This window comes from Triturus cristatus, chromosome 1_1 (assembly GCF_964204655.1).
Source record: "Triturus cristatus chromosome 1_1, aTriCri1.1, whole genome shotgun sequence".
NCBI lineage: Eukaryota > Metazoa > Chordata > Amphibia > Caudata > Salamandridae > Triturus > Triturus cristatus.
The window spans coordinates 57,518,030-57,545,637 of record NC_140579.1 but is presented as its reverse complement, the minus strand read 5'-3'; the positions used below and the strand labels follow the sequence as shown (position 1 = coordinate 57,545,637).

Here is a 27,608-nt window from a genome sequence, read left to right as displayed (position 1 = left end):
GATGCCTATTGTTGGGCCTCCTCCACTGCGAGTTTCAGTCAGCAGCAGGAGGGCAGCCCAGTGTCTGTGCTGGTGGCATTCATTTTGTGATGCCAGGGCTCTTACAGATTTCTACTGTGTTTCCACAGTGGGTCCATGTCATCCCCTCTAGAAGGGTGGGATCATACTCCCACACCAGTTACTGGTGTGGGGGTATGATTCCAAGTTGTTTGACAGCAAACACGACATGTTTTGATGCAGTCATTCCAAAGTTAGCATTTACCGGGAGGTTATAATGCACTTAAGAGTATATGGTTTAACCGCATCCACAAACAGCCACACGGAATAGACCCTGCCAGCTGCAGAGGGGCCCTGCTCAGGCAGAGGCACCCCCTCACATTGTAAATCAAGCACCCTGCCCTCAGGAGTGATAGGGCCTGCCTTAGGGGTGACTGATAGGTTTATATGTATGTGTATGGTGAGATATAGGAACCTATACCTCAGTGAGGAGTGCTAACACTACCTCACCCAGGCTGCAGTAGCAGGCCTGGGGTGTCGGATTTAGTCTGCTTCCCAGGGGTGGCATAATACATGCTTCAGCCCCTGGTAGGCCTGTGAAGTACCTATGCCCTTGGTACCTAAGGTACCATATACTAGGGGCTCATAAGGTACCACAGTATCCAATCACTAGTGCATCTAATATGCACTCCAAGTCGTTTAGAGAGAACAGAGAGACTGGGGCCCTGATTAGCAGGGACCCAGCCAGACTATAGCCAGAAACCAGTGTTAACATCAGAAAAAAAGTGGGGGCAACATAAGTGCAGATCCTACTCTCCTACAACTATATTTACCTTGAATGGTGTGAGGACCTAGACATCAGAGTATCAAGGATTCAGGACAGGTTCAGGACCGGGAAGGTGACCTCTTCTAGTGTAACGCCAGCGTTACACACCTTTCTGGTTCTACTCTCAGCGGCTCAGGCTCGTCCAGACCCCTTCCTAGATGTGCCTCCTCGGTTGTACCGCGATCTTTCCCTAGTGTTGGATTCTTCAATCAAATTGCAGCAAAATCGGGCAGCATCTCAGCATAGCATCGGCATCAGGTGGGTCAAGTATGTCTAACAAACTAGAACTTATTTCTGTTATAGCAATCCAAATGTATGATCCACCCCCAAATGTTTCAATTCCATGTACACCACTCAATTTGATTGGGCCAGGCAATGGGGTGAGGACATCACACCATACTAAGTGCAATAATCTTCTTTGGTTCTATTGTCTAATTCCCCGCCCCTTAATTTTAAAACCCACAAGCTTTATTCCCACAAGCATTTCATATGTGGATCGATAAATCTGTAATACGTTTCGGGTTCTTCCTCTCGTAGGGTTAGGAGTTGATCTTCCCATGTCCTTGCTGAGCACATGGATTGGCAGCCATTCTATCATTTAATTAGTTTCAGAACAAAGAGGTTTTGCGCATGTGTAGTTGACACAAAGGATAAGTACATCGTCACCCTGCAAGGCCCAAATGTGAGCTAATAATAACGTCAGAGAAGAACATGTTAGAATACAAAATTAAATGAATTCACTGTATACCACTTACTTCTACTCTAATCCCATTTACTTAATATTTCTTTGGCATTAATGGCTTAGTAAAACTTGCATAGGTTAGTTTCAGCACGGCATGGCATGTGCATGAATGCGAGGTTTTCGAGCAGCCATGTTAAAAGCTATTGCGCAGCTGCAAAGATTTCCCACCAAGCTAGAGAAGACGTCATACTACGTAGATGTAGTAGACGCATGCGCAGAAAAGTTCCCGCGTATTTTTTTGGCAGCCATTTTAAGGACACTCGGGTTACTCATTAGTAAAGCACATAGAAAAGCTTCCCCTAGATACAATATGTAAAATGTAATGCAAAATTAGTACTCACAAACAGGTTGGTTATAATGTTACAGGTTATTCGAGAGGATTGCATACGAGCAATTTTCTTTTTATACGAAACCTTGCTCCATCAATCCCCTCTCTGATCACATTTTATGCCATCACTAGCTTCTATTAAATCAGATGCCAACTTTAGCATTCTACCATTTCGATTTCTTCAAATCTTTTACTCCCTCCTTTATCTTTCTTAAATTGTGATCCTTTCATTCTTTTGTAGATGTTTCCCTTCAAGTCGTATTTCGTCTACTTTTCTTTCCCTACACTTACCATTCACTTCGTACCTTTTTCTTTTTCCACTGCATTTGTGGCAACACATTATCATCAAAATTAACAGAGTTATGCCCATGATCAGTAATAATATTTGACCTAAGATACTCTTACCTATGTTAGAAAACCAACTACTAATAGTGGAAAAACTATGTTATTTTCTTCCATACACTGTCAACCTCCAGTGGTTTTAGTTCCTCTTCCAAATGTGTAATATTTTTAATATACCTTCCAATTTCTACACCTGTATCAGGTATATATGTGCAACAATGTTGCGCTTTCAACATTTTACAGACTCCACCCTCTTTTACTAATAAGATATCAAGGGCAAGTCGATTTTGCAAAACCATAGATCTAACAGCAACTAATTCTGTATTGATCAGTAAAAATCCTCCAGCAGTGTCAGTAGATAACCGATCAACTACTGTTGACATTTGACAGATTTTTGGAGAATTCAGCAGAACTCCCACTGAAGGTATCAATGCACCAAATAGATCACCTACTATTTCCGAAAAACTAGCTCTTTCATATCGGGTTAGTCCATTACTGTCATTATTATTTCCAGTGATTCTTTTAACATGATAAACTTTAGGGAATACTATTCAGAAACAGCAACTCCCGTACCAGTGATCAGGCAATCTAAAATAGGCTTTGTTTCCACAAATATAATAAATTCCAGGAAATCCTGGATCAGTTCCTCCTTTTATTCCCCAATCCCCAATTACTAAGAAGTTATGTTCACATTCACTGGAACCAATAAATGCATTGTTATATTCTGTTTTTAGTCTATAGAGACAGATTTTCCCTTTCTTTTCAAAATCCAGAGACATAGCAGCATGAGTCTTGCCAGTTGCCAAAAGATCTTCCCTTTCAGCCCATTTAGGTATCTGAGGTTTCGGTTCTGAGGCCCTTACTTGGAAATCCTGTTTCCTTTGTTCTACTAAGTTCAAAAATATCTTTTCTTCTTCATGCAGTTTACATGTTAGGTTGTGTTTGTGTGCATTGGCTATATCTATTGTCTTCATTGTTAGGAAATATTCACTCATGAATTGTGAGTCTCTAGTATTAAGGACAGGGTTCATGCTCTTTCGCATAGGGACTTCTGAAAATATTACATCTACATGTGAATAATAATACTGCAGTTTTACAGTTCTATAAAATAAACTAGCTAATACACTACATGAAATACCATATGTCAACGGTAAGTGATGATAAGTTGCCCCTTCAGCTACTGAGTTTGGCAATTTCATGCAAACATAACAATCACTAGCTTCCATTGTTTCTACACAATGTAGGAAGAGATTTGCAAATACATTTAATTCAGTTTCATTTTTATCTACAGTGTGGTGTAAATCTAACTCGTCTGGTGTTTCTAAGTCTACTATGCCTCCTTTAATGTTTGCTACTTCTGTATGTGCATTAGTACTATTCTGTTTGTCGCTAACCATCAAATAGGGAATAGCTATTGCTAATATTACTCATATTATGAAAACTAATAATAAGCTACATATACAGATCCTACCACACTTCTTTATACAGCTTTGTTTTGGATTTCCAATAACCTTATCATCAGACATTTTGGACAAGAAGATTTTTCTCTTCTTTAATTCAGAATTTGGTATGAGGTTACACCTTATGCGTCTTCTCTCCATTTCAAGTTGGTCTCACTTCTTCAATTTTTTCGTCGTTCAGCTCTTCATCACTTTCTTCATTTAAGTTGAGATTTTCAAAATCTTCAAGAATGACATATGTCCACTCAGGACCCTTGAACTTGTTATTTAATGTCTTCAACCTTTGACTCCTTCGTTTTGGGGTTACTGTGGAAGGTCCAGATTGACTGGATACTTCGTTTACTTGATCAGGTTCTTCACTGATTGTTTTAAGACGGTATTTCAGTCTCTTGATAATTCTTGGCCAATTATCACCTGTTCGACTTTTCTTAAATTTCACTGCTTTGCCTGGTTCTTCAAGGCTTCTTTTATTTTCCTTTATTTTCGGCACGACTTGATCATTTTCGTCTTCAGATTTCCTCTCTATCTGATCTTGTCCAGGGCTTATTGTTCTGGCCTGTTCTACCTGGATTGGTTAATCTACCTCAATCTGACCCTGTTCAGGATTGGCGATGTCAGGTTTTTCTTCTGTATCCTGAACTTGTGTTTCTATGCCTATCTGGTCCTGTTCAGGTCTTTTTACCTCTTTACCTTCTTCTGCCTGAACGTTTTCTCTATACCCTATCTGTCCCTCCTCAGACTCAAGAGTGGGGCTTTTGTTTTCTTCTGTCTGAGTATATTGTTCTCTCCTTAACTGTTCCTGCTCAGGTACCCTAATAGTCGTTTCCCTACTCTCCTGAGCGAGTTCTTCTACACCTGACTGGTCCTCATTCTTTTCCGGTCTGCCTAACTGTGTTTGGCTCCTAGTTCTTATAAATACTTCAGGTATGTCCACCACTGGGATCCAGTCATCCTGATAAGTGCTCAGTTGTTCTTGGGCAGCTACCTCAGGATCTTCTATAGGAAGTTCTTCAGCTGCACAACCTTCAGCAACTTCAAATTCTCGTTTCAATTGAAACTCTTCTTCTTCAGGAGCTTGTACCCTTTTGGTATGACTTGCATGAATCTAATTAGGCAATCCTGCACACTTTACAGCTGTTGAATTAGTCAGTATAACCTGATGTGGTTTGTCCCACCTTGGTGCTAGGCACGATTCTCGAGTGTGATGCTTCACAACTACCCAGTCACTGGGATTCAGATCATGCGCTTGTCTCAGCTGTCTGTTGACTGCGTCTTCCCCAACCTGATGAGAGATAGAAAGCACTATGTCAGCCAACTCTTTGCAATACTCCAAAACCAAGTCATCAGTTCTATTCAACAGCTTGTGTCCTGGTACACATGCTTGTCTCATGGCTCTTCCCATGAGTATTTCATGTGGACTCAATCCAGTATTTTTGTCTGGAATACTTCTGAGTCCCATCAGAACCAGAGGAAAGCATCAGGCCATTCCAATGGGGTGGATGCACACACCTTTCCGAGTCTTGACTTGATCGTGCCATTTAATTGTTCTACCACCCCAGAAGCCTCTGGACGGTAAGTGCAGTGCAATTTTTGTTTGACTTTGAATGCTTCACAAATTAGTCAAATTATTTCATTATTAAAATGAGACCCTCTATCTGATTCAATCGTTACTGGAAAACCAAGTCTAGGGATGAGTTCTCTTAATAAAAGTTTAGCCACTGTCAAGCTGTCATTTCTTCGGGTCAGGTATGCTTCCACCCACTTTGAAAATAAACAAACTATGACAAGTACATATTTCAACCCTCAACAAGCAGGCAATTGAATGATATCTAATTGAAGTCTTACAAAAGGTCCTTCTGCCTTTCCAATTTTTCCCATACTAACCACAGTTTTCCTGCCAGGATTCATTTGTTGACATATTAAACATCTTTGGCAAAGACTCTCTGTTACATTCCTGATTTTTTGCGTTAAACCAATCTTGTCTGAAAAGTTGAATCGTTGCATCTCTGCCCACATGTGTGTGTCCATGATACATTCTAGCCATTGGTGCAAGCATACTGTCTGGCATTACTGGTCTGTCATCATAACAAACCCACACACCATCTTCTGCCCTTCTTTGACATCCTATTTTCACCCACTCTTCCTATTCTCTCATGTCTACTGCATCCTGCAGATCTTTCACCTCCTCCCAGGTTCGCATGCCTGCAAGTAGCATAAGTTGACAGCTGATTCCACACGTTTCGATTTTCTTGTGTAGGGCAATTTTATGCCTCGCACAGTGTTGGGCAACCTGGTCAGCATATCGGTTACCGGCTGTCACATACTCATCTCCTGATTGGTGAGCAGCACACTTAACCACGGCCACCTCTTTTGGTAATTGAATTGCCTCAATTAATTATTTCACAAAAATTCAATTTTTAATAGGAGTCCCTGAAGAAGTCCAGAAATCCCTCTGCATCCATAGTTGGCCAAAATCATGCACAACCCCATAACCATATTGACTGTCAGTGGATATGGTCACTCTCCAATTTTTCCCAAATTTGCATGCTTTAATTAAAGCAATCAATTCGGCTACTTGTGCAGATCTGACCTCTGGTAAATAGGATGCTTTGACTATTCCAGTTAATGTACATACAGCGTAAGCAGCACTCAATCCTCCCTCCTCATGTCACATGCATGAGCCATCTACAAATAGCTCATGATCAGCATTTTTCAAGGGTTCCTCTTGCATGTCAGGACGTGGTTTGGTGCTAAGTTCAGTCACATCCAGACATTTATGTTCAACCTCATCTTTCACCTCTTCTTGGTAGGGATCAGGTAGTAAAGTGGCTGGATTAAGAACAGCCCCCAGTATTATTCTTTCATAATTTGTCAGCCTACTGGGAGTAAGATACTGCGTTCGGGTTCTGGTCAGTAAAATCACCATGGCATGGGGAACATACACCTTGACAGGGTTACCCATCACAATTCACTCACTCTGTTCTATGCTGACACAAGTTGCGGCTACAGCTTTCAGGCAACCTGGTAATGCACAGGGCACAGGATCTAGGGTAGCAGAAAAATATGCCACTGGTCTTCTCATTAATCCATTTCTCTGTGTCAGAACTGAAAGTGCACAATTACCCCGCTCATAGCAGAATAATGCAAATTCTTTTGAATAGTCCGGCATTCCTAAAGCAGGTGCTCCCCACAAACAATCTCGCAACTTTCTAAAATATCCCATGCTTTCATCATCCATTCTATAGGGTCTTTCGCTCTCTTTCTGGTCATCTGTATCAGGGGTTTAGCTAATAAAGCAAACCCTACAATCCACTGCCTACAATATCCTTCAACTCCAAGGAACATTCTTATTTCTTTTTGGGTTCGAGGCAACTGCCTTTGTCTTATTATGCTGATTCTTTCAGAGGTCACTCTTCTAATTCCTCTTCCTATTTGATGTCCCAAATATTTGACTGAGTTTTTACAAAACTGAAGTTTCTCAGGGGACACTTTATGTCCACCCTTTGCCAAATGATTTAGCAATGCAATTGAATCAGTAACACAGTCATCTCGTGTGTTTGACGCCACCAATAGGTCGTCAATATACTGCACCAGGACTGACTCTCTGGGCAATACAAGAGATTCAAGGCTTCTTTTGAGAATCTGATTAAAGATTAAAGGACTTTCAGTGTACCCTTGAGGCACACGATTCCACATGTAAACATGCTCTTCAAATTTAAATGAAAATAAAATAAAAAATGGCTATCTGGATGCAACGGAATAGAAAAGAATGCATGACACAAATCGATTACTGTGAACCAACCTGCTTTCCATGGTATCTGATAAAGAATCACAGCTGGGTTGGGCACTACTGGACAGCATGGTACAACAATCTGATACATTTTTCTAAGATCTTGTACCACCCTATACTTCCCATTAGGTTTCCTAATGCCAATTATAGGTGAGTGTGGGAGGGCGGGCCGGATAAACAGACGCGGAGGCTGAATATAGTGAGCCAGTGGATAGGTTTTTATTTTGACATCAGGTGATATGGCCGGTGGTTCAGATATCAGGGACTCTTGATGTGGTCTTCGGATCTCTTCTGCTTCGTCTTCTTCTCTGCGGTCTTCTCCCCCGGTGGCTTGCTCCAGTCTGGTCGGGATGGATTCCCCAGGGAGGCTCATGAGAGGGATAAAGAAAAGCGGAAGGCCGTCAGGGCTTTTGTTCTCTTTGAACTCTTCCAAGAGAGATAGATCCGACACCGCACCCGTGTGGGGGTTGTGGGGTTTGACCAGTGAAGGGCGCTCCACCCAGGGACCAAAAGGGGGCTTTGAGGAATGAGGAAAGGAAAGACCCGATCACCATCTATTGTCACCACCCAGGGGGGAGGAAAGGAGTTTGCAGCTTTGAACAATCAATGAGGGAGGAAAGATTGAGAGACGTTTCGATACTGCAGCACTGCACCACCACCGCTACAACACACTACACCCTGTGGTCCTATCACCACCCACCTCCCAGTTACGCCTGCCCGTCTACCACCCTCTTCCCCGTCCCGTGTCCCCGCCGTTTAGCCACTCACCGGCCCCGCCGCAACACTTCCTGGTTGCGGCCGCTCTCCAGCCTCCTCCTGTGGGGTCCACCAGTCCTCGCACCACGCCTCGTCCGGACCCTCTGCGGTTTCCTCCTCTTCGGTCCTCTGCAACCTCGCGCTTACTCCTCGGTCCTCCGGCTCCTCGGTCTGCTCTTCCCCGCTCTCTGTTTCGCTTCGGTCCTCTTCTCGTTCTCGTTCCGCCTTCGCTGCTTCCTCCGTCTCCCGTCTCTCTCCGGCACAAGTGCGCCCGACTCCTCTCTCGGTCCTCCTTTTCACCTGCAGTAAAGAAGGACATCCGGGTTTAATCCCTCCCCCTTCCGGGTCACTCCTGTCGGAGCCAGGACCTGCTCGCCTCTGAGGGTCACGGGGCGGAGTCCGCCTCCGGAATGGGAATGGCCGATCGTGGGAGTTCTCGAGGACTGCTTCCCCAGGCTGAGTCCACAGGTAGGAGCGGGGAAGGGGCGTCGGCCTTGCAATGTCCGGGGATCTCTCACATCCCTTTTCCCTTGCTGTCTTTCTACTGGGGGTGTCACAGGGATAGCGGGAAAGGAAGTCCACGTTGGTTTGGTCTGCACCTTTCCTATGCAGGGTGTGGAATCTATAGGGTTGTAAAGACAAAAACCACCTCAGTATTCTTTCATTGTTTCCTTTGTTGCGGGCGAGCCATTCCAAGGGGGCATGGTCAGTAAAAAGGGTGAACTCTCGTCCCTCGAGGTAATATTTCAAAGAGTCAATAGCCCATTTGATGGCTAGGGCTTCTTTTTCTATGACGGCATAGTTCCGTTCCCGGGGGTACAGTTTCCGGCTAAGGTACAAGATGGGTTTTTCTTCTCCCTGGTCGTTCTTCTGGGATAACACGGCCCCCAGACCCTGGTCCGATGCATCGGTTTGGAGTATAAAGGGCAAGGAAAAGTCAGGACTGGCTAATACCGTGTCTGCTGTTAGGGTGGATTTCAAAGCGAGAAAGGACTGTACTACCTCGGGGCTGGGATCCCTCAGTCTGGCTTCGGTTTTCACGGACTTTCGTAGTAGGTCGGTGAGAGGAGCGGCTAGGTGGGAGAAGCGAGGTATAAACCTCCTATAGTACCCTAGTAAACCCAGAAATGCTCTCAGTGCTTTTGCGGAACGTGGGAAGGGTATCTGGGATATGGCTGCCAGTTTTTTATCTTGAGGCCTAATCATACCTTCCCCAAGTAAATAGCCAAGATAGTGTACCGTTTGGGCAGCTAAGTGACTCTTCGCCGGGTTTATTTTAAACCCATATTTCCCCAAGGTTTGGACCACTCTATATAGATGGGACAGATGCTGCTCCCAGGTTTCGCTGTAGACTATGATGTCATCAATATATGCCCCAGCATACCGTTCGTGGGGTCGCAGGATGAGATTCATAGCCCGCTGAAATGTGGCGGGAGCCCCGTGTAAACCAAAAGGTAACATGACAAATTGATATAGGCCATCAGGGGTGGAAAACGCTGTTTTTTCTCGGTCTTGTTTGCGCAGAGGGATTTGCCAGTACCCTTTGCACAAATCAAGGGTGCTGACGTACTTAGCTCTTCCTATCCTCTCCACCATTTCATCCACCCGAGGCAAGGGATAGGTATCGAACTCGGACACCTTATTGACTTCCCTAAAATCAATGCAGAAACGCACCGAACCATCAGGCTTCGGTACGAGCACAATAGGTGAGTTCCACTCGCTCACCGAGGGTTCTATGACCCCCATTTGCAACATTTGGTGGACTTCACTGCGTATGACCTGTCGGCGGGCCTCAGGGACACGATAAGGTCTTAGGCGTACCACCTTCCCGGGGACGGTTTTGAGGGCGTGTTCTACCACAGAGGTCTTTCCCGGAGTGTTGGAAAATACATCTTGTAACGGGAGTAGGGAGTTTATCAGCATAGCGGCTTTGTCGCCCGGCACCTCCTTATCTATACACTGGCAGTATAAAGGGGTTTGGGGTACGTTCAGGGAGGTTAATATAGGAAGGGGTCCCTCCCATTTCTTTAAGAGATTTACATGATACACTTGGGATGTGCCTCTCTGTTTATCCAACTCGATTTTATAGGTAACGGGGGTCACTTTTTCTAGAATCAAGTAGGGTCCCTGCCACTGACCCAACAGCTTATGGTCAGAAGACGACATCAGCAGGAGTACAGCATCCCCTACATTGAAGGACCTATCCTTTGTTCTTTTATTATATTGGGATCTTTGGGCCTCTTGTGCTTTTTCCATATTGTTTCGCACGATAGTGCGGATCTGTCCCAGATGGGTTTTCAGGTTTGAGGCATAATCAATCAGGGGTGTACTACTGTTAGGTTCGGTTTCCCAGGCCTCCCGGGCCATGTCTAACAGGGATCGGGGTTGGTGTCCATATAATAACTCAAAGGGGGAGAACCCCGTGCTTTTCTGGGTTTGGCAGCGGATGGCATACAAGGCTAGGGGTAACAGATCCTCCCACCGTTTGGTTTCAAGGTCGAGGAGTTTTTTGAGGGTAGTTTTCAGAGTGGCATTATACCGCTCCACCAATCCATCCGTTTGGGGATGGTATGCCGCTGTTCTTATTTGCTTGACTCCCAACTGAGTACATACTTGCTTCATGACCTTTGACATAAACGGGGTTCCTTGGTCCGTAAGGACCTCTTTTGGGAAACCTACCCGAGAGAACACTGTAATCATGGCCTTGGCTATGGCCGTAGCGTTTGGGTGTCGTAGAGCTATGGCCTCAGGGAACCGCGTCGCGTAATCGACGAGGACCAGCACGTACCGACATCCGCTTCGGGAAGGTAAGAGGGGACCAATGACGTCCATACCCACTCGACGAAATGGTTCGTCGAGAATGGGTAGGGGATGCAAGGGAGCTCGGGGTGGGCGGTATCGGCTATTTAGTTGGCATACCGGGCACTCCCGACAGTACATCTTTACTTTCTTGTAAATACCTGGCCAGTAGAACTGTCGGGTGATTAACTGTTCCGTTTTCTCCTCCCCGAAATGCCCCCCTAAGAGATGACTATGTGCCAAATAGAGGACCTTTTCTTGGAACGGGGAAGGGATCAGTAACTGAGGGTTGCTGTGGGGATCTGCCTTCCGATACAGAAGCCCATTTCTGACAAAGAAATAAGGACATACGTGCAATGGATCTTCCTGCGCCAGGGCTTTACTCCAGGCTTCCTGTAGGACCGGGTCTTCCTGTTGGGCCGTAAGGAATTGACGATTGTGCTCCCACGGATTTTCAATTGGAAGAGCTGGAAGGGCGCATAGGAGTTTCCCTTTTTCCTTTCTTTTTTGGTTTCGGGATCTCCGGGTTTTGGAAGGGGGCCACTCGGGATTTTCTTCTTGGGAGAAAGGGGCAGTGTTCAACCAGTCTTTGTCCGAAGGCGGGGCTTCCTGGAGTAAAGCGGGCAAATGGGGATAGTCATTGCCTAGGATGACCTGTTCTGGGAGGCGCTGAATGAGGCCCACTTTTAACGCTGACCCCGGATCCGTGGAAGTTTGAACCTGGACATGGGTTGTGGGATACGTCTTAGTGTCTCCATGGACACATTGGATGTTCACAGTTCCTTCCACCGGTCCGATTCGGGTTCCCAAATCCTGGGGGCGTATCACACTCTGTCGACATCCTGTATCCGCAAGGGCCGTCATTCGTTGTCCGTTGACAGCCACTTCACAGCGATAAGGAGGGTTAGCATTCTTCGGGGGTAAGGCAATAGAAGTTCCTGGTCATGCCAATTTCCATTGGCTCCTCTTTTTGTGGGCAAAACCGAGCTATGTGACCCAGTCCTCCACATCCGTAACACTGAGGTCCAGGGGCTGAGGCTCGCACCACCGGGAGTCCAGGAGGTCTGAAGATAGGGGGTCCGGGGATGAGGGTGACGGGGTCTGGTTTTCTGTTGAGTAGAGGTCTGGGAGGTCGATGGGCCCCGCTTGAGCCAGGTTTCCAGTTTGTCTCTTCCCGTCCTTTTTGCACTTCCTGTGCTCTGTTGTAGGCACTGGCAATGTCCACAGCAACTTCCAACGTAAGGTGTGCATGTTGCCTTACCCATCTTTGTATTGGGGGATGGAGTGAGGTCAGGTATTGTTCTAAGTAGACCTTGGCCATTATCTCTTCTTTCGTGGCGGTAGTGGGCTTTAACCACCGATCCGCCATGTCTCTCACCCGGAAATATAGGGCCCTAGGGGTTTCTTGGGGTCCTTCCTTTATCTGGCGTAGCTTCATCCTATAACACTCGTCGTCCACTCCTAACCGTTCCATGATGCATTGTTTGATATCTGCATATGGGGTTGTACCCAGGATGTTAGCGGCTTGGTAGGATGCTTGTAATTCTCCAGACAGGAGAGGTCCCAGGTATTGTCCCCATTTATCTGCTGGCCAGGCGGCGGCCAGAGCCATCCGTTCAAAATTGTTAAAGAAATATTCAGGATCCTCCCCGGCTACGTACTTTTGCAGTATCACCGACGGGAGGGTACTCGGACCTCTTTGCTGTCCCAACACGTCGGCAATCTTCCCCATAGCCGTGTCATGCGTCTGTCCCTGATTGGTAAGGGCCTGTTGCAGCTTTCCCCGGTCTTCTTCTACGATGGTGAGAAATTTCTCCATGGCCTTCCCCAGGCTTTCTTGGTTATCCGCCATTCGGGCGATTACAGCCTCCATGTCTCCGGTGGATCCCACTTCTGACACCACTTGTGGGAGGGCGGGCCGGATAAACAGACGCGGAGGCTGAATATAGTGAGCCAGTGGATAGGTTTTTATTTTGACATCAGGTGATATGGCCGGTGGTTCAGATATCAGGGACTCTTGATGTGGTCTTCGGATCTCTTCTGCTTCGTCTTCTTCTCTGCGGTCTTCTCCCCCGGTGGCTTGCTCCAGTCTGGTCGGGATGGATTCCCCAGGGAGGCTCATGAGAGGGATAAAGAAAAGCGGAAGGCCGTCAGGGCTTTTGTTCTCTTTGAACTCTTCCAAGAGAGATAGATCCGACACCGCACCCGTGTGGGGGTTGTGGGGTTTGACCAGTGAAGGGCGCTCCACCCAGGGACCAAAAGGGGGCTTTGAGGAATGAGGAAAGGAAAGACCCGATCACCATCTATTGTCACCACCCAGGGGGGAGGAAAGGAGTTTGCAGCTTTGAACAATCAATGAGGGAGGAAAGATTGAGAGACGTTTCGATACTGCAGCACTGCACCACCACCGCTACAACACACTACACCCTGTGGTCCTATCACCACCCACCTCCCAGTTACGCCTGCCCGTCTACCACCCTCTTCCCCGTCCCGTGTCCCCGCCGTTTAGCCACTCACCGGCCCCGCCGCAACACTTCCTGGTTGCGGCCGCTCTCCAGCCTCCTCCTGTGGGGTCCACCAGTCCTCGCACCACGCCTCGTCCGGACCCTCTGCGGTTTCCTCCTCTTCGGTCCTCTGCAACCTCGCGCTTACTCCTCGGTCCTCCGGCTCCTCGGTCTGCTCTTCCCCGCTCTCTGTTTCGCTTCGGTCCTCTTCTCGTTCTCGTTCCGCCTTCGCTGCTTCCTCCGTCTCCCGTCTCTCTCCGGCACAAGTGCGCCCGACTCCTCTCTCGGTCCTCCTTTTCACCTGCAGTAAAGAAGGACATCCGGGTTTAATCCCTCCCCCTTCCGGGTCACTCCTGTCGGAGCCAGGACCTGCTCGCCTCTGAGGGTCACGGGGCGGAGTCCGCCTCCGGAATGGGAATGGCCGATCGTGGGAGTTCTCGAGGACTGCTTCCCCAGGCTGAGTCCACAGGTAGGAGCGGGGAAGGGGCGTCGGCCTTGCAATGTCCGGGGATCTCTCACAGTGAGTTACAAGGGCTACTCATTATTTCTTTCAGAATGCCTTGTTCGACTAATCACTCAATCTCTGCTGCAACACCTGTCTTTATTTCTGGACTCATTTTGTATTGTTGAGTATTCGGATAAACAGCACCTTCTTTCACTGTCACTTTTACGGGATCTACATTTGCCATCAATCCTATTTCTTTTCCAGTAAAATCCCATAGCTCTGCATTTACAGTCAGTTTGACTTCGGCAGGTAATTCATCTTTGGTTATCATTGTATACATTTCATTCACTTCTGTCCCCGGTTTAGCTAACATGAACTTGTAAACTCCATCTTCATCTAGGGTTTGTTTGCGACACCATCCGGTGTGCAAAATATGGTGCAGTTCATTTCGCACAACAAGTCTCTTCCAAGCAAGTTTACAGGACTTGAGTCACAGACCACGAATGTATGCATTTCTTTAAAATTTCCAATTCGCACCTCCATTGGTTCTGTGATCGGAGTTCTAATCAGTTTGTTCGAAACACCTACGACTTGGATGTCTTCACCCGAGAGGGGCAGGTTAGGAATGTCTGCTGTTCTCACAGTAGACCTGGTAGCACCAGTATCCAACAAGAAAGTGATATCATTTCCTTCTACTTTACCTTCTACGTATGGACCTGACTGATCTACCGGTAGGGATGCGCCAAGTACGCACTCCCCTTCCTCCCCCCTCAGGCACCGTCATTCCTGCTCATAATCAATTAGTGGATCCTGCAAAAGAAACTGCGATGTTACACAATTTTTCTTACCACTTCCTTCTGGAAATCCGGCGTCCACACTGTACTTGGCTTGACTCACAAAATTTGACTTAGGGGCAGGTGGCAATTGACTCTGAAGATCTGTACCCTGTTGCGGATGACTCATTAACACCTCATTCTGCATCTGTAGATAAATTTTGATTCGGGCCATTATTAACTTGTACTAATTTACACTTGTTCTTCCAATGCCCCAACTTCCCGCCCCGTGACAGGGAAATCTTTTCTTTGCTTCCTCCCTGTTCATTCTTCCCCATGGCTCACCCCATTATTTTCACCTTGACCTTGCACTCTTCCTAGACTCTCTGACTGTTTATTCAATTGAAGCTCTTGCTGTTCAGCTAACTTTACTTAAGCCCACATTACCTTTTCTTCTAAGGCTTTTCGTTTGTTATCAATCTCATCCCCACAATATTTGGCATATTTTAGAATCTCGTCAATGGGCTTTGATTGCCAACACAACATGTGCTGCTTAATCATTTGTGATATATCCAGTCTTAACCCTGTTACAAATCGATACACAAAATGAGTCATGTCCTTGTTCTCTAAACTTTCAAACCCACTATACTTTTTGAACACCTGTAAAAGACGTTCGTAGTAGGCATGTACAGACTGTCTATTTTTACCCAATCAGTTTCTTTCGGGGGAATTTTACTCTTCAGAAAAGTGATTACTTGATGATATCTTTTCATTGCATCTTCTGACGGGGCTCCTGTCTTTGAATCTCTTGGATATTCCTCAGTAGGCCAATCTATAGAAATTTTACACTCTGTCCACAAATCCGCAGGTACTACTATGTAAAACAGACCATCCAGATCCTTTAACAAAACCTTTGAAACGTTCACAAACCTCTCAACTTGTCTGTACCACTCCACTAGTTTCTCTCTCAATTTTGGGAAATCATTTGTAAATGACAAAATATCCTGTCTAGTCCATGGTACATGTATGTGCCCCCTCCCGGGTACTTCCCTCATCGGATACAACCTTTCAGCCTTTTCTGTTTCTCTCATGGCATACTCGGATGTCCTTCGATATACCTGTGCTTCTTCCTTTTTCTTTGCCCATCTAACTTTTCATCTTTCAAGATCTCCCCATTTTTGTAGCAGAAATAACAACTCCCTGATCTGTAATTTTCTTCCAGACACATTCATGTTTTTCAAATCCTTATCAGAAAATTCTGCTCTATATGGTTTCTGCAACACCTTTGGCTTCCCTATGTCAATTACCATTTCAGATGCCAAATTTGTCAGTTTTTCATGGAATGTTTTTGTGTTTCGTGTAATGCTTCTACAAATGAACAGTATCTCTTCTTCACTGTATGTGTTTAATCTGTCTAGACCCACATTTCCAGCAACCATATCTTCAAATTCTATTCGTAATTTAAAAATGTCTAATAATTTTGGCTGTGACTTTGGTTTCTCTATTTCTTGAGACCATCTCTCTATATCTTCTGGGGTTACTATTGTGGGACTTCTAGTTCCTGTCGAGGTTTCTAGTCTAACTTCCTTCGAACAACTGGGCAAATTTCTCTTCGGGGTTTCCATTATTGGCTCTCTTATGGGCAAATCCATTAATGATATTACTGATTCACATTCACTTGCTTGGTCATCTACTATCATCTTTTCTCTTCTAGGTTCTATGCTTGGGGTAGGCATTACAGGAACTTTAGAACAGTTTGACTTTTCACCATACAATGGGACTACTGGACCTATGGTTACTGGTATGGTCAATGCATCAGGATGTGTGTTCATCTGAGTTATTTTCTGGATCAATTAATCTCTATTCTTATTTATTGCTTCCCTTTCCTTTTCTTGAAGTACCCTATTTGCTGTGTCATGTACTATTTGTGGAACCAAAGGTGTTCTTACCATTGGGGCACTAGGGGTCATTCTATCAAATCCTTCATTATAAGGTGGAGGACTTTTCATCAATACGTATTCTGAATACCCTTCTTCTGTTTCTCCGCTATCTATCATGGTTAAGTGTTTTTTTCTGTACATTTACCTCCCATCTGCTCTTCTGATGTTAACACAGTATATAAACCTTCTGCCACCATGGCCTGTCTCCATTGTTTCATTTGACTAGCTCTAGTCTCTCAAGGAAATTTCGGATAATATTTGCTTAAGGTCCTGTTACTTTGTGGTCTATCACGTTCAAAGGCTTCCATTTCCCATTCTTCTAAAGCCTCATACTGGGTCAATCTAGGTCTGGGTTCTAATTCATTCATTCGTGTTCTTAAATTGTACAATATTCTTCCATTAAAGCTTCCGTACTCAGGAAATGCTAATATTCCATCATCTTTTGTGTATTTTACCCAATTTTCTAACCATACACAGGTATGGAAGACTCTTTCCACCATCATGTATGATGCAGGCGTATTAGGAGGAGGAATAAGAATCCCTTCTCTACTTTTAATGGGTTTGTCCTTTTGAAAATAATTCTTGACTTTTTGCATGAATGACATTTTTCTTTTTTCTCCGTACATTGCGTGCTTATGCTTGTTAAGGTATTGTTCGTAAGCAAACCCTATAAATCTTCTGTCTGGACGAGTCCCTATTAATGTTGAATCATACATGCAATCTCCACTATCTATTATTATTCTTGGGATTTCTATTTTGATGACCAATCAGACGCTCGCTGTAATTCTAATAAGTTCTCCAATACAAGCGCGTTTTCTAGTCTGAGAACCAATTTAACTTCTACTCTGTTCGCTCGCTCAGCCAATGCTTGCGCGGCATTTCTGTGATGTCAGTATTACTCCTTACTACTGACCCCTCCTTTAAAATTTTGCATCAACTACACGCCCACTGTTTTAACCAATCCCAGCGCGGCTCTTAGTGACGTCAGTGCAGCACCCGCAACTGACCCCTCCTTTACAAGGTAATGCAAAAACTTATTTTCTCACAAAATGTCACACAATTTTCATTAATTAACAACATATAAACATTCGCTATTGTGTCTGACCCACTAATTCAAAGAAATAGTAAGATTATTTCACTGCGAGTAAAACCCTTGCGCTTACTCTTCACACACTATGAGTAAATCCTTTCCGCTTACTCTTCACACAAGCATCAGAGAACCTGCTACTCCTTCAGTATTACCCTTTCTAGGTGATATAATACCAAAATTTCACCAGTGATCTCCTCGCTACCAATTACTCTCACTATCATACAAGAAATTATTCCCTAACGTAGTGCTTCTAGTCCTGCGTAACTTTCAGCACTTTCTCGAGCCAGACCAATAACCTCACTGCAGTGTGGCTTCCATTTACCACCCGCTATTCAAAATTCCCGGGAATTTCCAGACAACATAAAATAATACATAACGGGTTTTGGTTAAAACATAAATCAATCATTCAAAATTTCAAATACAATCCTCACCTAACTAACTATACTAACCATGCCTCTGCTACCAAGAAAACTGATGCAGCAGAGTTTACCAGCTCTTTACATACATACACACAACATTCATTTGGGCCCATATGCATTCAACATTCAGTGAGCTAGCAAATGTCCGCTGGTCATCAATTTTGATTTACCTTAGAGAACTTTTTATACCAGTATTCTTACCAACCCTGTCTCCTAATTAAATGTATGTGTCGAAAGATCTAGTAGTAGATTAGAATAGGGAGGAAATGATAATAGTAAAAACAATACATTAACTTTATTCAAAGAACCACAGACAGTAGGAGTTTTAAAGGTTTATCTGAATTAATAATTTTGTGAGTCAAATCAAAATACACGTAGATACATTAAGATTCTCCATCAGGAAAAGTAGTTCAGTTAGTTTATAATTCAATTCACATTAATTGATCTCATGTGATGACAGTACCTGAGGAGAGAGAGCAGAGAGCAAACACGAAGCACAACCCCACAGAACTATATTTACCTAGAATGGTGTGAGGACCTAGACATCAGAGTATCAAGGATTCAGGACAGGTTCAGGACCGGGAAGGTGACCTCTTCTAGTGTAACGCCAGCGTTACACCCCTCTCTGGTGCTACTCTCAGCTACTCAGGCTCGTCCGGACCCCTTCCTAGATGTGCCTCCTCGGTTGTGCCGCGATCTTTCCCTAGTGTTGGATTCTTCAATCAGATTGCAGAAAAATCGGGCAGCATCTCAGCATAGCATCGGCATTAAGTGGGTCAAGTGTATCTAACAAACTAGAACTTACCTCTGTTATACCAATTCAAATGTATGATCCACCCCCAAATGTTTCAATTCCATGTACACCCCTCAATTTGATTGGCCCAGGTAATGGGGGTGAGGACATCACCCCATACTAAGTGCAATAATCTTCTTTGGTTCTATTGTCTAATTCCCCGCCCCTTAATTTTAATACCCACAAGCTTTATTCCCACAAGCATTTCATATGTGGATCGATAAATCTGTAATACAATGTTTCGGGTTCTTCCTCTCGTAGGGTCAGGAGTTGATCTTCCCATGTCCTTGCTGAGCACATGGATTGGCAGCCATTCAATGATTTAATTAGTTTCAGAACAAAGAGGTTGCGCGCATGCATAGTTGACTCAAAGGATAAGGACATCGGTCACCCTCCAAGGACCAAAAGCGAGCTATTAATAAAGTCAGAGAAGAACATGTTAGAATACAAAATTAAATGAATTCACTGTATACCACTTACTTCTACTCTAACCCCATTTACATAATATTTCTTTGGCATTAATGGCTTAGTAAAACTTGCATAGGTTAGTTTCAGCATGGCATGTGTGTTAATGCGAGGTTTTCGAGCAGCCATGTTAAAAGCTATTTGCAGCTACAAAGATTTCCCACCAAGCTAGAGAAGACGTCATACTACGTAGATGTAGTAGACGCAAGTGCAGAAGAGTTCCCGCGTTTTTTTTGGCGACCATTTTAAGGACACTCTGGTTACTCATTAGTAAAGCACATAGAAAAGCTTCCTCTAGATACAATATGTAAAATGTAATGCAAAATTAGTACTCACAAACAGGTTGGTTATAAGGTTACAGGTTATTCGCGAGGATTGCATACGAGCAAGTTTCTTTTTATACGAAACCTGCTCCATCAGTGTCTCTAATAGGTGTCTGGATGTGTATGAATGTGGATGAATATGAACATTGGTGTGCATCCATTTGCTCATTACATTTGTGATGGGAAGTAAGGGATAGAAAGTAGACTCGTGAAGGTGCAGAGGTTCACTGATGCTTCCTGAAAAGATCCATGCATATGGTGGAGAGTGTTGTGTTTATAGAAATCTCCCACATAAACATTTCACCATATTGGAATGTGCTGCTAAGAGAGGGGTGTGTGTCAAAGTTACCGACTTCAGTAAATGCACCTGTTCCCTTTTATGATATGTCCTCATGGTATTTTAATCAAAATTGTCTCCCAAAAAACAGCATGCCTAGGGTCAGTCATGTAAGATTTACTTAACTTGTGTGTGTTATATTTCCCTCCTGGACCTGTTCAATAGCTGCCATATATAAGATGAAGAGGGTGAGAAACTGTGGGGTTGTACAAAGTGCTACAGAAATGTTTGGACTTCCTTGTACTACGGTTTTGGGGAGGTGCTCTTTTTATTGAGTTAGTTTTAGTAAGTGGTCGGTAAAGGTCACAAGCAGGCTGCAGGTAGAATGAACTAACCGAAAGATCAATCACAGTTGTTATTACATAGACACCGGGTATTGCGCCCCCACTCTACCCATAACGTGCTCAGTAATTGTTTCAAACCTTTCATTTTTATCACAACATTATCTCTTTCAGATCCCAAGTATTTGGCCAGAGAGACATGTGGTTTTTAAAGGTGCCCTCAGTGAAGGGAAGTCAAAAGAATGCTGCACCGAGATAAGATCTAAAATTCTGTATCCAATGTCTGGAGGGACCGCTTTAATCACCTTTGAAAAGGCAGAGGGTAAGGATGATGGGTGCCCCAGAACATGCTAAGGTCCTGGTCCAAGAGAAATTCAGTCTTGGGCACTGAACTAAAGAACTGTTCAAACAGAACCCTCTGTTGTATCCGGTTATGTTTGGAAGAACACAGGCACCTTCAGACAGATACAGTGTAGTGTTGAGCATGTTTAGTCTGTACCCTGGGTCACAATTCACCATCCCTCCAAACATGATCATAAGTTGAATAATTAACTGGATATGTGGTATGTGGTTCTAAGGCAACAGGCACATCAAAATGAAATCCATATAAAATGCTTCAGGAAAGCTCAGGGACTTAATAATTAGCTGGGGAGCCCTGGAAGCAGCTCGCTGATCGTGGTATTGAATCCTGGCAGGGAAGTAAATTAACATCGTTAAGTTGTGTAATCGTAATATTTGTTATGTACTCACCTGCAGAATGGGGAAGTGGGAATTTTCTGTAATTATTAAGCTGTACCATGGCTTAATTTGTGTTCTGGGCTGGATAAATGCATTTTAGTGGCCAATATATTTGTGTGGGAAATAATAAAAGTGTTCAGGTTTGAAAAGAGAACTTTAAGGCGGAATGGTAGGGTTTCACTGGGCGAGCACAAGTGACTTTAACCAATAATATTTTCTGCTTTCTGTCTTCAGTGGCACAGAGTGTGATTGAGCGGAAGGAGCACAGAGTCCAGATTGAGGAATGCTTCATGCGAGTCCAAGCCAGTGACGTTGAGCTGCCAATGCCGTCTTCCATCGAGGTAACGTTCCGCCCTTCAGTTGCAGTTTGTTCATTACAAGTTGACAAGTATATTTTATGTTTACATAGCAGGCCTAATGTACCAGGGGAAGGGTTTTGTTTTCCCCTAATCTAGAAACTAGGGTAGTTGAGCCAGAAATCTGGCACTAAACACATTTGCAGTAAATGCCTTGCGAGTGAATTGGAACAAGTCATAGAGATTGTTCAACATGTGAAGGAATTTGAACCAGGAGTTGGAGACCACATTTATTTTTCCTTCCTAATCTTTACTAAAGGAAAGTTCTCTGCTCAAACTGTGATACTATTATTCTAGCGTCTGTTGCCGCACATCTATCCATCAACAGCACAAGAGAAAACTTGGAAGTTCTCTGTGGTGGTGTCTACATCTCTTCCTAACCACACTGCCATCTGGTTGTCATTCGCGTGCTTCCAAAGCCCGCAGTCAGGGCTCAGCCATGTGTGTTATCAGAGCTACATAAATATTACCTTTGATTACTAGAAGATCTGCTTAGATACTTTAGATAGCAGTAACTTCTCCATGCCAGTGACATGCAAGTGGTTATTAAGTTTGATTACTTTAGCAATAAAGTCATCAGTCGCCTGCATGAGGTATCAGAAGATATTCGTCAGTGCTAATTGCATTTTGGTAATTGACTGCAGAAAAGGCTGAGATTCTATTGCTTTGAAAAGTCCCTTCTTTTGGACCTCTGCTGACCATCGATGGTCAATTGTCATGAGTCTGTGACTGGGTGAAGGGATGTTGTTATATTTGGACCCGCACTAACTTGAAGTGGTCAGCAATGTCTATTGTTCCCAGTTGTACAGACTGTGAAAATGTTTGCCTTTTGTTCTTTCATGCCTCTGTTGCGGTAACACACATACTCTCTCTCCTTGATTATGGGCATGCTCTTCATGTTGGCTCCCCCGCATTACTCTTAAAAAGCAGCATGGTGTCCAAGATTTGCAGCCTACCTCGCAATGAAACTCTGTAATTTCACCCATGTTAATGACGCTTACGAAGCTTTGCATTGGCTCCTAGCCAAACAACACATTCTGTTCAAGGTTCTTTGCGGCGTACCCCAGGGATCCTCCCTCAGCCCGACACTGTTTAACATTTACATGGCCCCGCTCGCACACGTCGCCCGACAGCACGACTCCAACATAATCTCCTACGCCGACGACACTCAACTGATCCTCTCCCTCACCAAGGACCCCATCACCGCCAAAGCCAACCTCCACGAAGGAATGAAGGCCGTCGCCGACTGGATGAAGATCAGCCGTCTGAAGCTGAACTCGGACAAGACGGAGCTCCTCATCCTCGGCTCCAACCCTTCAGCATGGGACGACTCCTGGTAGCCGACGGCACTGGGGGCAGCCCCGACACCCACCGACCACGCACGCAGGGAATTATCCTTGACTCAACACTCTCAATGACCAAGCAAGTCAATGCCGTCTCCTCCTCCTGCTTCAACACCCTCCGCATGCTCCGCAAGATCTACAGATGGATCCCGACAGATACAAGAAAGACAGTCACCCAGGCCCTCGTCAACAGCAGTCTCGACTACGGAAACGCCCTCTATGCGGGAGCCCCAACCAAGCTCATCAAACGACTACAACGCATCCAAAATGCCTTGGCACGACTGATCCTCGACGTACCATGACACGGCCACATCACTCCCCACATGAGAAACCTGCACTGGCTCCCCGTCAACAAGAGGATATCCTACAAGCTCCTCATCCACGCACACAAAGCACTCCACAAGACCGGCCCAGCCTACCTCAACAGACGGCTCTCCTTCTAAATCCCCAACCGCCAGCTACGCTCCGCCGACCTCTCATTCGCCACCGTCCCGCGCATCGGAAGAACAACCACCGGCGGGAGATCCTTCTCCCACCTCGCCGCCAAGACATGGAACACCCTCCCACTGAGCCTACGACAGACCCAAGACCTGCTGACCTTCAGGAGGATGCTCAAGACCTGGCTGTTCGATCAGCAGCGCCCCCCTGCTCCCCCCCCAGCGCCTTGAGACCCTCCCAGATATGTAGTGCGCTTTACAAATGATTGATTGATTGATTGCATCATTCATCAAATCTATTCAAGGATTTTCTCATGCCACTCTTGTCCCTGCTGTTGCTTCAAGTTCCTCATTTCATCACGATAGAACTCAGTAGGGTTGTTTGGCACATTTCAGCGGCTGGGCCAAAGCTATTGAACTCATCCCCTTTACACATGTGTGCCATCTCTGATCACCTAACCTTTTCCCAAGGCAAAAAAAATCTTTTGCTTGGTTATTGACTTTGTCTGTTGGATTGGTTAGACTACAGATGTAAAAGTACTTGAAAAATAATCCCAAATCAATCAATTAATCAATCATTCATTGCGGAGAAGGCGATAATGGATGGCCCTTTGTGACCCCATACAGTAACCACTGCAAATAGGAAATGACAGGAGTGATTGACAGCTGTCGGGAACCTTTGTACAAAAGTGATGTGTTCAAGGTCAGTGCAGTATGCAACATGTCCAATGACTGACGTTTGATGAGAAACTGCAGATAGTCAAAAGCAACTGAATTGCCCAAACAGGACCTTATGTCAAAATAGCTCCAGAGTTTTTACTGGAGAGAAAGCTTCAGTGCAATCTTCAAATATTTTGTTACGTGAAGTATGAACATATACATTTTATAGCTTGTGAAAAACACTTTTACAATGGAACAAAATGGAAGGAGCTCGATATGAATATGTCTTGCTTTTGTATGCCTAATGTCATTTAACTACATTGTTTCATTGAAAATGGATGCAGAACATCCACCTATGCATTGAGCCCATGACGGTCGCTGTTGGACGTGGTGTGGTTTGGCGCGGGGTTGGATACAAAGTCAGCTGGGTGCAAGGCCTCGACACAGACCATGGCCGATGTTGTCCTTGCAGTTGGTATTGTGTGGAGCCAGAAATGGTCCTCCATTGTCTTCCCCCATGCCTTTACTTCCAGCCCCCTACATGTCACAGCAGTTGGCCTTGTGCAGTAGCTGTTGGATGCGGGGTCTAGTCTATGGGGAGCTCCACACTTGACCATGCATCCAGGCTCGCTGCACACATTCTTCGGCTAGACGTGCTGGAGGCTGAATAAGGGGTCTGGCACTTGCCCCGGCTTCGGTCACCAACACAACCTGGAGGTCTTTACTTTTATCTCAGATTTACTTCAGCAAAATGTATATATTTACTCAAACTTCCAAATGTGTGTATGTGAGCTCCCTGTTTACAAAACAGATTTGATATGCTTAAATAGTAATTGACCTGTCCCTTCCTTAATTCACCCTCACTCTCTCTGTCTTTTAAACTGGCTTCCAGCTGCTTTTTTTGTGTATTCTTTTTTGCTTGCTTACTTAAAATTCACCTTTTTTTTAAATTTGTGAGCTTGGGAAAATGAAAAACTTGTTTTTCAGATACAAAATAGTAGAATGTGCTCATGAATTTTAGAATTTGCCTTCATGCGTTTGCGCATGCTAACTGCATTTGCATTCATGAATTTGCAGTTTTGCTTTTTTTTTTTTTAACATTTGCCCTCGTCTGTGTTCTCGTGTACTCTCTATAGTGTTCACAACCAGTCACCATACCTCGCTTGTAAAAAAAAATTCTTAGGTGCAAAATTCACAAAGTTGACTGAATTTATGAATTCTAAGATGTCAGGGAAAATAATTCAACCCCTTTTTTAGCAAATCACATCTCAAGAAAGGTTCAAAGGAGAATGGCTGTTGGAAATTTAAATTACAAAATGTACAAAAGTGTTCTCCCTTTTAGGCATGACTAACTATTTTATATACGTATTAGAAAAAAAACTCCTGAATGAATTTACACCAGACCACAAAATAGAGGAACATATGTTGTTTTAGAACTTTAGTTAATATTTCAGAAACGCCAAAAAAGAGAAAACAATGAAATACCATACAAGCATATTGTAGAATAGTACAGCATATGCATCACATTTCCTCTCACATCAATATGACATCATACAACAACTGCATTTGGGATATGACTTGGATAATACCAGTTTTTACACTTCCTTATTTGGAGTGAACTGTGCTAGTGTCTGCCTCAGCAGCCTGTGAGGGCGTGTCATGACCGGGCTGTGAGTCTGCTATGTACTGGAGTTCTTGCAGATATGTACCAAGTGGTTGCCATATATCTTGTGGTCTAGATGTCGGTGGCAGCAACTGTGCGTATAGGTCGCTGTTTGTGTTGCAATATGTCAAGCTGTGCAACCATGCCTTGATTGTTGGCAGATGCTTACTGCTCCAATTGATGGCAAGCTCCCTCTTGGTGAGCAACAACGCAATCGCCACAAAGTGTTGTACAGATTTCGGGACGTCATGCACAAACCCCACCAATGCCAACAATGGAGCTGGGGTAAGTGCAAGGTGTGTCATCCGTGACAATTCAACAAAGACTGTCCCCCTGTATTTCCCCAATTGGACACATGTCCATGTCATATGCCCAAAGTCTGCTGCCTGAGAGCGACACTTGAGGCAAATGTGTGAGAGGGACGGTCCATGCAATGCACCTTGACAGGAGTAATGTATGCGTGCTATAGGAATTAAAAATGTAATAACTTATGTCGGTTATTTAATGATACCTTACATGTTTGCCTACAGCAGTAGAACCATTGGAAGTCTGAAAGTAGATGTCCCAAATCACGCTTCCATGCCGCTCGCACGCCCGCATCTCCCGTAGGCATCAGGTCCCTGTTAGTGTCCTTAATTAGAAATGACAAAGGTGGGAAATTCGAGGGTTCAAGAGGATAGCAAGGAATTTGTGCCCTTAGCGCACCATGCAGTCTCCAAAGTACAAATTGGTCCATCAACGGGGCATCTTTAAAACGACTATCCTCTGTGCCTGAAAAAACATGCCCATTTGGGAACAAGTCCCCAATTTTTCTTTACCCATACTTGGACATATTACGTTTGACTAGGGACGCCTGCATAATGGGTATCCAGGTATTACCTGGCAGTGGTATAGCAAGGGAGTATAGTACATGATTTCCCTTTGCCCTGATTAGTCATTTCCAGGCCCAGCTAGTCGTGTAAACTTCCTGGATGTCTCGAGGGTCATGTGGTAGTAAAATTGCTCCAAGTCGTGTAGGTTAAGTTAAATCTGCTTCCGGTTTAGTATAAGGGATTCTGACGTCGATGTGGTACCAGTACCTGGCTAAACTACACTGGATTACCAGATAATATATGTAAATGTTAGGCACCCTGAACCCACAGCGTTCGTAAGGCGATATAAGGGTATTCCAGCTAATCTGCGGTTGTTTGCCACCCCATATGAGTCTCAGCAATAGTGTACGTAATGTTGTGAAGAAGACCTTGGTTAGAGTAATAGGGATGTTTTGAAATAAATATATAAACGGGGCAGTACAACCATTTTGATTATTGAAATACGGCCTGCCATTGACAAGCGCATTTTCGGCCATCTCTCGACACCACTGGCCAGTTTGTCCATTGCCGGCCCATAATTAAGCCTTATTAGTTGTTAAGAGTCCCTATGTATATGGATGCCCAAATATTTTAATGGAGTCATCGTAATCGTTTTAATAGGAAATCAATGTCCCCGTCGAATTTCGGATTTACCCCGATTTATGCGCAGGCTGGACAATGCCCCATATCGAGTTATTTCTCAAAGTCAAGGTCCCAAGTTACTGTTGGGGTGTCGCGCGAGTAATATAATATCACAACCCTCGGTGAAGGTGTTTTTCCTGTAAGTGGCGCACCAGTGGATCCAGCGCAATCACGAACAGCAAGGGGGAGAGTAGGTACCCCTGCCTCGTTCCACGTGTAAGATCAGATGTGGATGTCAGTGTACCGTTTATCCGTATAAACGCCATAGATTGTGTATATAACAGCTTGATGAGTGAGACGAACGCCTGTGGTATTCCCATTCTGCCCAGTACAGAATGTAAAAATGGCCACTCCAGAGAATCAATATCTTTTTCGGCGTCCAGTTGCCTCGCAGCAGCGTGAACACTGGGTGTAATTCTGTGGAGTGTCGGAAACAGTGTGCGTAAGTTCATGGCAGTGGACTTATGTGGTACAAATCCTGATTGGCGGGTGAGATTATCTGGTCAAG

At 44.6% G+C, this 27,608-nt stretch overlaps 1 protein-coding gene across 4 annotated transcripts in view; it reads left to right on the top strand.

Moving 5' to 3' along the window:
* LOC146869379 (interferon-induced 35 kDa protein homolog) overlaps window positions 1-27,608 on the top strand; it is a 262,547-nt gene that overhangs the window by 105,274 nt on the left and 129,665 nt on the right. For all 4 annotated transcript variants that reach the window (XM_085599690.1, XM_085599678.1, XM_085599686.1 and 1 more), the window contains 2 exons: window positions 20,585-20,732; window positions 21,383-21,489. In XM_085599690.1, the coding sequence (XP_085455816.1) occupies window positions 20,585-20,732; window positions 21,383-21,489 (255 nt within the window). The remainder of the gene's footprint in view (window positions 1-20,584; window positions 20,733-21,382; window positions 21,490-27,608) is intronic.